The sequence below is a fragment of the Sphaeramia orbicularis genome, chromosome 3 (assembly GCF_902148855.1).
Source record: "Sphaeramia orbicularis chromosome 3, fSphaOr1.1, whole genome shotgun sequence".
NCBI classification, from domain to species: Eukaryota; Metazoa; Chordata; class Actinopteri; order Kurtiformes; family Apogonidae; genus Sphaeramia; species Sphaeramia orbicularis.
The window spans coordinates 18,646,014-18,658,891 of record NC_043959.1 but is presented as its reverse complement, the minus strand read 5'-3'; the positions used below and the strand labels follow the sequence as shown (position 1 = coordinate 18,658,891).

Sequence of the window (12,878 nt, the reverse complement as noted above, 5' to 3'; positions counted from 1 at the left end):
AAATATAGATATATTAAGTCCGTTACAGAATTAGTTTGTTATATGCGGAGAGAATTAATCTTAAGTATTTTATATATGGAGATTAAGCCCCGCCTCTTCCGGTTGTGCCTCGTGGTTTTATTCTGAAAAATAATTGAGACAAAATATGTTTAAATCGTGTGTGGATGGCCCTCCAGGAAACCAGACCCACGAAGTAATATGAGATCCAAGTACAAATACACAAATATATTCATCTAATACTGCATTTAGACCCTAGTGTTAAACAAATAGATCCACGTGATTCAGAAAAAAAACAAAACAAAACAAAACAAACACTGATCAGACAAAATAAATAAATAAAATAGAGATGTATTAAGTCCGTTACAGAATTAGTTTGTTCCACCTCATACTATCCGGAGAAAAACTATTTAGTTAATCATTAGAATTAGAGCGATGAAGCCCCGCCCCTTCCGCTTGTGCCTTATGTGGTTTTATTTTGGAAAAATAATTGAGACAAGAAATGCTTAGATCGTGTGTGGATGGACTTCCAGGAAACCAGACCCACGAAGCAATATCAGATCCAAGTAAAAATACACAAATATATTCATCTAATACTGCATTTAGACCCTAGTGGTAAACAAATAGATCCACGTGATTCAGAGAAAAAAACAAAACAAAACACTGATCAGACAAAATAAATAAATAAATAAATAAAATAGAGATGTATTAAGTCCCTTACAGAATTAGTTTGTTCCACCTCATGCTATCCGGAGAAAAACTATTTAGTTAATCATTAGAATTTTATAGAGAGAGACGAAGCTCCGCCCCTTCCGCTTGTGCCTCGTGGTTTTATTTTGAAAAATAATTGAGATAAAATATGTTTAGATTGTGTGGATGGCCCGACAGGAAACCAGACCCACGAAATAATATCAGATCCAAGTACAAATACACAAATATATTCATCTAATACTGCATTTAGACCCTAGTGTTAAACAAATAGAATCTATTTGTTCAGTGTTTTTTTCTGACTCACGTGGATCTATTTAATAGATCCACGTGAGTCAGAAAAAACACTGATCAGACAAAAAAAAAAGATAAAATAAAGATTTATTAAGTCTGTTACAGAATTAGTTTGTTTCACCTCATACGGATGACGATATTATATGCGGAGAGAATTTATTTAATTAATAATTAGAATTTTATTTTGAGACGAAGCCCCGCCCCTTCCGGTTGTGTCCCATGTGGTTTTATTTTGGAATAATAATTGAGACAAGAAATGTTTAGATCCTGTGTGGATTCTTCCATCATTTCCACATATGATGTCTGTCAGTTTGAAGATAATTTTCCAGGTGAATAAAGGGTGAATTTGTTGTAAAACTGTTGAAGGATCAGACTGAAAATCTATAGACTACACACCTTAAAGTCACAGAGGTGTCGTCATGGTAACAGTCTCTGTCAATGATCTGTTAACTGTCTGAAGATGGAACCATTAAACCAGACAGGAAAACTTTTTTTTTTATTATTATTATTTTTTTTATGTAGATATACTACATAAAAACTGGGTTACTTATTTTTTATGTTTTCATTAACAGTAACATTGGTTACTATGCATTTTTTTTTTGTGCTAGGTCAAATGTTTAATACTAAAATGAATCAATGTGCATTTTTACTCACTTGATAGAAGGGTGTATGTAGTAACTTTCTATTGTTTACAATGTGCTGATTTTAGTGGCTGGGTAATCATAAAAATCAGACAAAAATGAACAACTTTTTAATTCTAACTAAAAACAACAGTGGAAAAATAATTGCTAAAAAAAAAAAAAAGCTTTTATAACATGAAATGTAAAGTGTGCATATGATGCTCACCTGGATACCGGATGGTTAATGATGCTGATAATTTTCATTGGAATCATTTAGATCATCCATTATAAACACAAACTCCTTCTCAGCCGACGTTCGTGAATGAATTGTTTCCGTGGGAGTTTATGGTGTTTTAAGAAAAATGTGAAAAATAATACGAGCATGGTGATGAATGTTCTACAAAAAGTTAAATAGAGAAAAGTTACAAAGGAACAGCCACTACAAAAGCACTGGGTCTTTATGGGTTAAACGATATTCTGTTTCCAATTTAAGCTTTTGGCATCAAAATCTCATAATTTAATGCGACTGAATGTGATATTTACCCTCAGACAAAAAACACAAGTCATTCCACAGCAGCTCAGGTTTATTAAACTGCTTTGTTGAACACGTTCTCATGTGGGTGTGATTCGTCCGTCCACACTAATACACATATTTTAACGTCTCGTTCACATTAACATGTTTCTTGTCACTGAAACAGACTTCTGTAAATATCTTCTGAAAAGTCCCAGTTTGTGTTGGAGTCCATGTGGAGCTGGAACGACATCTGAAACACTGTAGGATGTGGGTATGAGTAGACCATCAGTGCAGACATGGACACACATGTAGGTCAGGGGTGTCAAACATACGGTCCGCGGGCCAAAACCGTCTGCCAAAGGGTCCAATCCGGTCCATGAAATGTAAACACTACACAAGAATTAAACTCATTTTAATTCAGGTTCAACAAACAAACCAATGTGACAATAAGCTATAAATGACAACTCCAAATGTTCTCTTTTTTTTGTTTTAGTGTAAAGAGATGATTAAAATGTTTATGTTTACAAACTATCCTTTTACAAAAAACATGAATAACCTGAACAAACATGAAAAACCTGAAATTTCTTAAGAAAAATAAGCGTAATTGCACCAATATTCTGCCTGTTATTAAATGGTTTGTGTATTTGTAGATCCACTGTGATGTGTAAGTTGTAATAAACATGTATAAATCAGAAGCTCAGACATTGTATTGGTAAAATTCCACTTATTTTCCTTAAGAAATTTCAAGTTGTTCATGTTATTCATAATTTTTTAAAGGAAAATTTGTAGATTTAAACACTGTCATCATGTAATTTTACTTTTTTCACATCAAAACATAGAGAATTGTTTGGATATTTTCATTATCTACAGGTTATTCTGTTATTATTGTACTGGTTCTGATCCACTTTAGATCATACTGGTCTGTATGTGGAACCTGAACTAAACTGACTTTAACAGCCCTGGTGTAGATAATACAACCAATAGAGTTGAACAAAAAAAACAAAACACTTGAAGTTCAGTTTAGTAATGAATGTGCTGCTGCTTCATGACACATTCAAACACCTCCATCTGCTGCATCCAGTATCATGTGAAGATCCACAGCGTCCACGCCATCAAACAAACCTATGTTTCAGTCAGATTTGGTGTTTGTTTCTGTTATACTGTGTACGTAGATATCCGGTACAAGGTCACGTGGACAGACTGAAAAGACGGTAAAAACCCGTTGAGACAAATATGACTATTAGTGTGGATTTGGCCGTGACATAAACAGTCGACCACGTCACGTCACAGGTACAGTTCTGGACATTTCCAACAGTTCATGGAGTTCAAATCCACTGGTGTGTTGATGTTCTCAGTCTGAATCTGATGTGACGTCGGGTCGGAGGCGTCCTGTACATTCACTGATGGAGACGATGCGTTCACAGACAGTTGGGTTTCTTTAGTAACAAACCAACATGTCCAGAAGTCTGTTAGTTCTACTGATGAGGAGCTGAGGGTGCTCGTTCCGTAACCGTCCGTGTACCTCAGGTGAAGCGGACTCGTTTGAAACTGCGCTGATGCGTTTAGTCCTTTTACAAACGTGTCTGTGGAAGGTGAAACCGGCGCCGGGCTGTTGGAAACTCCAGTTGTGCGTCTTTGGTCGTCCTCGCTCCGTCCCATTCGTCTCCTTCTGTAGGTTCTGTGTTCTGGGCTCATTTAGGCTTGTTTTTTTTTTCTATAAGATGAGTCTTTGACCCAGGATCTTACGGTTGATTTCAGCTAAAGCCACAGAGAACACGAAGGCCTTTTCATCAGACAGACTGGCGTAGACGTCCACCTCTTTCTCCTGTTTGTCTGTGAATAAAAAAACAAAATCAATACTTCCACCTGCTTCTACATTCTACTAAAAATGAGACTTTTTATGTAGATTTATTTATTGTACAGGGTTCATACACATTTTTCAAGGTCAAATTCAAGCCTTTTTCAAGCACGTTTAAGGGTCATTTTCAAATTTTTCCAACACAGCATCTTATCATTGGGGTCAAATCCAGATCTACAGGAATACACATACTCACTAGGGATGTAACGATATGAAAATTTCATATCACAGTTATTGCGACCAAAATTATCACGGTTATCATTATTATCGTAGTATTGTTGAAATGTGCTCAAAATGTTCAAAAAGTACTGATACACACACTGAAATAATATAACCAAGTATGAAATAACATGCACAATCTATTTTCTGTTGAAGAAACATTAAAATATTAACATGTAAACATCAAACATACAAATGTGCATTAAAGATGGCACCTTATGGCCATAAGAGATATCTGCACCAGGGGAGGGAATTAGTAGGATTTGATCTATAGCAATGCCATTGTCTATTCTGTTTACCAATCCAATTCCTTATCAATTCTTCAACTGATTCCTGAGTGGTGTTTGAGTGGGAAAAAAAGTAGTTGGAGAGGTGATAGTGGGGCTTGTTTGGCCATTTTCCAGATCAAATCATTCACAGTGTCACACATGTACACTATTGTACACACACAAACAGAAAGTGAAACACAATCATATTTTCCTGAACTGTTTAATGAACAAATGTAAATATGCTGAAAGAATGAGGAATTAAAACATGTTAGGCTGACCTGCTTGTCCAGGAAATAAGCAGTATCACCGTGATTTTCAAGGTGCGGTAATTGAACACGGTTATCATGATAATTTGAATTTAAACAGTAATATTAACTGTCGGAAATTTTACCGTGGTTTATCACTATAACTGTAATCGTTACATCCCTAATACTCAGCATTGTTTTATTTACTTTTTATCACAATCATGTACATGGTATTATGCCATAAACCAACGTTATATCATGACTCACCTCAGTATACATATCACTTTTGATTGGTGTTTTATCTGTACTCATTATAAGCTTTCTGTGTGTGTGGTCACACTGTTAGTAGCCGCCTGTCCAACCTGAATAGATATGTCAAATACCACACACTGAGGGTTAGGGTCAGGGATATGTGAGCTGGAGATCATGGTGTAAACTGACACGCAATCAAATGGCGTTGAATAACATGCGAAAGGTTGAAAATACATAAGTATAACAGAACTGGCGTGACATACAACGTCATTTCATCAGGTCAGTCTCCATAAACGTCTAAAATTATGTTTCATCGTAGCAAAAATTTTAGAAATTAAAAGAGCACATGACGTTTTATTAAAAAATAGGGAACAGCCACTTGGCGATCTTCAGACACACTCGCACCGAGACAAAGATTAAGATGCACATGTCCACCTGAGAACACATGGGAATTTTCTTTTTTGACAAAGTTTTTTTAAAAATGTATCACCTCTCTGTAAGTAGCTTTGGCTTGAGTTCATATTAAAAATCAATAAATAAATCACATCACAGAATTAGAAATGCAAGCATTGAAACTAAAATTCAAGCACTTTTCAGACCTTGAAAACACAACATTGAAATTCAAACATTTTCAAGGATTTCAAGCACTGTATGAACCCTGTATTATAAATCTGTCAAAGAAACAGAAATTAGTGACAGAACATGAATGGAATAATCATGCTTCACCATCATGTGAGTATAATGACCATTTCTTCTCTTTTTTAAGGTTTAGTGTAAAGAAATGATGAAATTATTTACATTTACAAACTATCCTTTTACAAGAAATGTGAATAACCTAAACAAATGTGAATCACCTGAAATTTCTTAAGAAAAATCAGTGTAATTTCACTAATATTCTGCCTGTTATTATATGTTTTGTGTTTTTGTAGATCCACTGAGATCTGTAAGTTGTAATGTACATGTGGACATGATAAGCAAAAACAGAATATAGGGAAAATTGAACTTATTTTTCTGAAGAAATTTCAGGTTGTTCATGTTATTCACATTTTTTTTAAAAGACATCCACCTCTGTCTCTTCTTTCTCTTGTTTCTCTGTCAACAAATTACAAAATCAGTCCGTTCACCTTCACACTTAATAGCGAATTCTAATTTTTCAAGGTGCCCTTGAATGCACCATCACCCTGTGTCTGTGTGTCTGACTCAGACTGAAGGAATCTGAGTGGATATAAAACCTGTTGATTCGCAAAAGTAAAGTCAGAAGAACATGAAATACTTTTAGATTTTACTGAAAACTGTTCCTGCTTTTGCTCAGTTTAATTATTTATGTTTTATTTGATTTTAATTGAATCTTTTTAGTGTTTGTTCGGCTTTTACTACCACTGATGAACCATATATAAGTGTAATATTTGTCTTCTATTTGGTAGATTTTATTGTTGTTTCCAGAATTAACTAGCTTTCTTGTTTTATTGTAAATGGGGTGTTCACCTTATGATGCCTTCATGTGCTATGGGAATTATGGTAAATACTAGTTATGAACTTCAAAATTGCACATGAATGCCCTCCCTCACATCGTATTTTCCACTGAAGAACTGGGAAAAAAGTTTATAAACTATGCTTTTATTAATGTTCTGCTGCTGTTAGCTGATAATTTTACACATTTATATCATACACAACTTGCAATAAATAAATAAATAAATAAATAAAAGTGCCGCATCAGATGAATTAACACGTCCAAAACTCTTTTAACCAAGTAACAGGTCAGGATAAATTTTGTGTCAGTCATTTTTCATTTTCCTTCGGCAACAAAAGCACTTGACTACAACGCACTTGTAATTTTGAATTCACAAGGGGAAAGGTTCGTCTTCCCGATAGCACCTGAAGGCAGCATTAAATGAAGGTTATACTATTTAGTCTGATACCCATATGAAACTATTGATGGAGAACTCCTTCCACATGAGCCAAATGGACCCTGTTGTACCTTTGTCGTCCTCCTGTTTCTTCATCCCCACTGTTTTGGGTCGTCCTCGTCCTCGTCGGGCGGGATCTGATTGGCTGTTGGCCCGAGACCGTCTCCTGTTCTCCATGTCATTGGGTAAAGGCGAGTCGATCCGGTCTCTGCGGATTCGCTCCGTCCTCCTTCGCTTTGATTCCAGTTTTTCTGAGTCAGAAAACGTCAAATACATCGGAACACGTATTAAGAGGTTTTATAAACGTCTCAGATCAGTTTTATGATTTAATTAAGAGACGCTGCAGTGCTTCATGATCACTGTTTTTATAGATACAATACTTTAAGACAGTCACACAGCCGTATATTGGACATGACTGGACATGGTTTAACAGGAGCATTAACCCTTAAAGACCCACAGTTATTTTGTCACAACTTCAAAATGATTTTTTTTTCTTTCCCATGTGATTTTTCACAATTTATTATAATATTATCCTCTGTATTTTGCATTTTTTCAGTGTAAATCATGTATTTTCCTATATTTTATTCACTGTCTATGTAGATGTTCATTAAAGCTCAGTGTAAATTCAAAGGTTATTTTATCAAAACTGAGAAAACTGAAGAAAAAGTGACTTTTACTGTAAAATATATCATTAACTGAACATAAACCAAGCATCTACATCCTTGTTTTGTATTCATATTTATATTATCTTGTATATATAGTGTCTGTTTTATTTATTCCTGCATCAAAGTCTTATTTTCTTTTTTTGAACTTAGTTTTTATTAGATTTTCTTTTTTTATCAGTACAATACAATGTATAGATTTACATACAGTTCAGTTAATTTCTTTCCTTTTTTCTCAGCTGTATGTGTATTCTTACAAACTTCCATAGGCAACATAAGATGGAAATTAAACAATACAACAACAATCACTGCAAACAAATAATGTCCACTTCCAAAAATAAGGTTGTTAGTATAAACCTTAGTCAGAAGCTGGATGACATCACCTTAACATGGGGTATCAAAATCTCATTTTGATGTTAATCTGAATGACAAATCACATCTGTCTATGTCTAAAGAAACACTAACCTGCCTTCATGCATCAGATGTACTATAGAAATGCACTTGCATTGCCTTACTGTTCTATTTTCTTGCTGAAAACTGAGCTAAATAAATTACATGTGAACTAGAGACTTTGCAATTTCTGAAGAGCTCTCGTCTCAGATTTGTGTACGTTTGGTCTGGGACTGTTTCCACCTGCAGAAATGAGTTTGAGTTGGAACTTAATTTCACCAACAACTATTAACATAAATGCATGTTCTTGTTTTTTTTTAAAACGTATTTTACTTGAATAAATGTGCACCATAGTTTACATCTTTTGAACAATCAGAACTCAGGTGTAATGCAAATAAATGGCAATGTCGCAGCCAGTAAAGTAGAAATCAATAGAAATACTTAGTTTTAAATCTATCCATCCCAAAAAAAGAAAAGAAAACAGACAATGAGAATTACATTTAAAAACAGCAGCCTAACTTTTATTCACAGACATAAAATATTATTTTGTCCTACCAAAATGGTTGATTACCGGGGCCTAAATATCACTAAACTGATCAAATTTGTAATTTTCTCCATTAGGTAGTCTATATATTTTTCAAACCCTCCTGCCATTGCTCCAGTGAAGGGGGAGGACTTTGAGCCATGACTTGGTTATCATTTTTCTTGCCACTAATCATAGAATTTGTATTAATTTGACATCCTTTTACATAGACCTTCCCCCAGGGGTAGCCCTATTATACAATTAACAAACTCTAATGGAAAGTTATGTTTTAGCATGGTTGTATCTCCCCCAGAACCCCCTGCCAAAGTGGTCTGAGGACGGACCAGTCCCATAGACTATGTGTATGATCCCCAATATAGTGACAGTTTCTCTGACACAGATTTGAATTGTTTTTTTCCAAAGTTAAATGTGATCGAGGGAATCCTACAGGATCTCACCCTAACCTTCCAGCTGAATTCTTTCCACATGGGTCTCTTTGCGGTTTTATGACTTATAAATGCATTTTCTAAACGACTCTCAGTGTTTCTTGGACGTTCAGTACAAACATCAGAGTCATTCAGTAAAAATGCAGACAAAAACACACATATTAATGACACTATTCTGCACAATAACAGACAGACAGTTCCTGGTTGAGTAGAAGTGGAAACATGTGGGCAGCGTACGTTCAATAATAAAACCTGCACCTGAATAACTGCCTCTGCTCATCACACATTAAACACCGGCTCAAATCACAGTTTAACACATTATTCCAACGTGTGCGGAGCTTTACCTGCTATGGCTGAGGGGGAGCGCTCATTTAACTTGGCATTGAGGAGTTTTCTGCTTATAAACACAAAACCACATGGACAGGACTTACACGCAACAGGAATCTGGAAAATAAGCAAAGAAACAATAGATTACAGTTAATTATGAGGCTTCTGTGACATAGAAATATCTGTAACATTGACTAAAAATAATTATTATAACTGCACTTGCGTTGTATTCCAAATACTGGATGGTCCGATCAAGCAAAAGTGAACATCAACATGAAAAAATAAAATTGCACACATCATTTATCAATTGGCCTCATTGTTTAGCCACAGATGTCTATTTTATGGAACTGTTCTCCTTTAAAAAAAAAAACACTTGTAGAAAAAAGTTACAATTGATTTTAACAATTGTACTTTTTACACCATAGCCATAGCTTGAATTTGACGCTAAAAATTATTTCTAAAAATGTGAAAATGTATTCAATCTGTTGATTATATAGATGATTGTTAAATTTCAAGAATTAGATTTTCATTATATTGTAAATATTATTGATATTTATGAGTTTGAACATTTGTGAGTTGCTTAAAAGGCCCTGTCCACACGTTACCACAAAAATACCCATTTTTAAATCTTCAATTTCCTTATAATTCAGATATTTGAGTGAAACTTTCAGAAAGAAATGATCTTTGGATATATTTTGGGTGATGCATACAATGGCAAAGAGTTGTCCACGTGTTACTATGGCAACCTGTCCACATGTTACCACATTCTCATGTCAATAAAACAGAGACTTTTCAATATTTTACTCCAAAATTTATTTTCAGCATAGTTGAACATAATATCTTAAAGGTTTTGTCCTACTTAATATTAATTTCTGTTGAGAACCGCATGTTTTGAATGTTCGCGTAAAGCTTAAAAAATTGATATGTTTAAAGTCCACATATTAACAAGCAGTAATTTGACATTTTTAACCTAAAATTTTATCTCCCCAAATTTTGCTCTACATAATGTTAAAGTGCTTCTAAATATCTACTCAAATATGTCTAATACATGCATATAAGTTACTCTGATTACACGACAGAGACTGGTGAAACCCTGGAGTAAAAGATAAAGCAAGAAATTTTAACCTAATTGTTATTGAACAATCTGAGAAATACAGAAAATAGATGTCTGTTGTCTTAAAAAGTGAGAAATAAGAGAATGATCCATGGAATTAAATCAAATCCTGCAAGATGACACTGAAAAACAAAAGATTTCAGAAGTGAGAGAAAACCAGCCTCCTCAGTCAAAGACACGTCAGATTTACTCAATATGACAAGTCCTGACACGATTTACAGTAGCTTCCAAAACTGCGTACACCCCTTGCATTTTTAATATAGTTTCCTGTTACAAGTCTCTGCATTAGAGCCACTGATCTGAAAAACAGTAATGTGTTGGTTTTCACAGTAGAAATGAACATACATATTTATTTCTCATTCTCTTTTCTTTACACACAACTAAAAAATACAGGAAATATGGGTCCAGCCTTAAAATAATAACTGAAACTGAAAATAAAAACTGAACTGAATGTGTTGTAAAGGTTAATGTCACTATTTATTGTGACCTCTGACCCCATGATAAGAAGCACAACAATTTAAAACATCTGACATGTGTTGAATCAAACCGTATTATTTGGTTTGTTTTTGTTCAGTTTGCTGATTAGTTTGCTCATTGTGTTGATTATGTTGTTAACTTTGTTAATTATTTTATTATGCAAATTTTTGATCATTTTGTTCATTTTTTTTCACTTTCTTCATTTTTTTCATTGATTTGTTTGTTATTTAGTTCATTTTTGTTCCATTTGTTGATTTTTTTATTTGATTTGTTGATTGTTTTGTCCATTTTTTTCCCAGTTAATCTTTGTTTCATTTCATGTTGATTATTTTGGTCCATTTGTTACTGGCATCAGAAAATTAATCCTATAAATCTTATATTGTCTGAACAAAAAGGTTAAAGGCATGTTACGTACAAAGGGTAGTCACACTAAATACAACCACTATGGTTTATAGGAGGTGTTTTTTTCCATTAAACTTTATTTTTTCCTGCTGTTCATACTTCACGTACACTAGATTGGATCTAAATACAGAGACAAATGTATATGTGTGGACATTAGAACTTAAAAAAACTACAAATTATTGCTTAATTCTTGTGGTTTCCTGTTTTTATTTTTATTGTACAATTTGAGATTGTATAAATGTAAAGTTTTTCATAAGTTAAATGTATTATTACTGAACCTGATGTTGTACCAGGACTTTTCCACAGTACTGCAGCTGGACTGAGTTAAACCAACTGTTATAACACAGACATTTCAACTTTCACATAAAACACTGACATCAGTGCAAATTTCAGAGAGTTTTAGATGATTACAAAAGTGAAAATCACCTAAATTTATTTATTACTTTTTTTTATGCAGAAAAGGATAACAACTAGTAGTTAGTGATTTGAATCTACCATATGTTAATACTTCATGTGAACAATCCAAATAGTAAAACTCTGACTCATATGGGATGTTTTCCAAGTAAGGGGAGTCTTATCCTGCTGTTGTAAAATCTGGGGAAAAATATGACACAATCTCAGCCCAAATATGAACAATCTCTGGTTTATTTAATCCTTCTTATGCCTAGTTTTTATGTCTAAATTAGAGGCAATAACCAATTAAACATGTACTTTAATGGGTTTTACATTAAATTCTGCCTACTTTTGTAGCTTAAATAGTTTAAATTCAGTGATAACTTTGATTTGACACCATGGTTAAAGTAGTAATCTACATAATATGATTTAGGTGCATGTTTAATCATGCAATACTGACATATAAAGAGTAAATATGAATAAAGGTGTCAGAGTTTATTGTGTGAATAATAGGAGATCAGTGCCAACATTAGCTAGCTAACTTCTGCCCCTGATCTCCATTCCAATTTCAAGGTCTGACAACTTCTCTATGCGTGTTAATATTACAGACAACAAAGTACATGATCAGAAATAAACCCCCAAACAGCTGAATAGACGGACTCACCTGTTGGTCGCATTCGGGACACGATTTCGTGGCCATTTTGACTTTCTTTGTTTTATTTGCCGACATAACGTTAATCTCTTTCTTCCAACGACAGGTCCAAAGCTAATACTCGTTTCCAAAATACATGGGCGGCACGTCGGGTGATTTACTCCGACATACGGCGACTCGTAGATGAAACATGCACAGATAATCCAGATATTATTGATTAAAATGTATAAAAACACAGACTTTATGAGAAATTTTCACGCTACTTCTTCACCTAATAATGCTATGTTACACGCATGCGCAAACGAAGCCGCTGGGGTGACGCGTTCAACGTCTATAGTTAAATGACGAATACTTAAAAAAGCTTTTTTTCCCCCTTTTTTCTTTTCTTTTCTTTTCTTTTTTTTTTTTTTTTACAGCATTCAGTGTATAATTACAAGGAAAACCACAAACAGACGACTTAGACGGGGTGAATTTATATCCCTGTAGATATTGTGGAGAAGAGAAAAATTGGTGAAAGTTGTGGGAACGAAACAGATACTACAAACTGAAGGAGGCGTTCACGTGTTGTATGAACTGCATGAATACAGCTATTGTTATTTAAGGCTTTAT

The 12,878-nt window shown here is 34.2% G+C and overlaps 1 protein-coding gene across 2 annotated transcripts; it reads right to left on the bottom strand.

The window, feature by feature from the left end:
- Positions 1-3,301: 3,301 nt before the first annotated feature.
- Positions 3,302-12,577, bottom strand: LOC115417153 (UPF0547 protein C16orf87 homolog). 2 transcript variants are annotated; one of them, XM_030131161.1, is made up of 4 exons: positions 12,282-12,577; positions 9,249-9,348; positions 6,955-7,140; positions 3,302-3,966 (listed from the first exon to the last, which is right to left on the bottom strand). In XM_030131161.1, the coding sequence occupies exons 1-4, from the start codon at positions 12,345-12,347 to the stop codon at positions 3,848-3,850; spliced, it is 471 nt and encodes a 156-aa protein (XP_029987021.1). In that variant the 5' UTR covers positions 12,348-12,577; the 3' UTR covers positions 3,302-3,847. The 2 variants fall into 2 exon arrangements, with proteins under 2 accessions (XP_029987021.1, XP_029987022.1); XM_030131162.1 differs by having other exon boundaries at positions 6,955-7,134.
- Between the last annotated feature and the right edge of the window lie 301 nt (positions 12,578-12,878).

Bases quoted from the DNA above. Each gene is read 5' to 3' on its own strand.
- LOC115417153 (XM_030131161.1), bottom strand. From the start codon at position 12,347: ATGTCGGCAAATAAAACAAAGAAAGTCAAAATGGCCACGAAATCGTGT. The intron at 9,349-12,281 runs GTGAGTCCGTCT...CTTATTTTCCAG, and splicing joins GTCCCGAATGCGACCAACAG to ATTCCTGTTGCGTGTAAGTC. The intron at 3,967-6,954 runs GTACAACAGGGT...TTTTATTCACAG, and splicing joins GAAACAGGAGGACGACAAAG to ACAAACAGGAGAAAGAGGTG.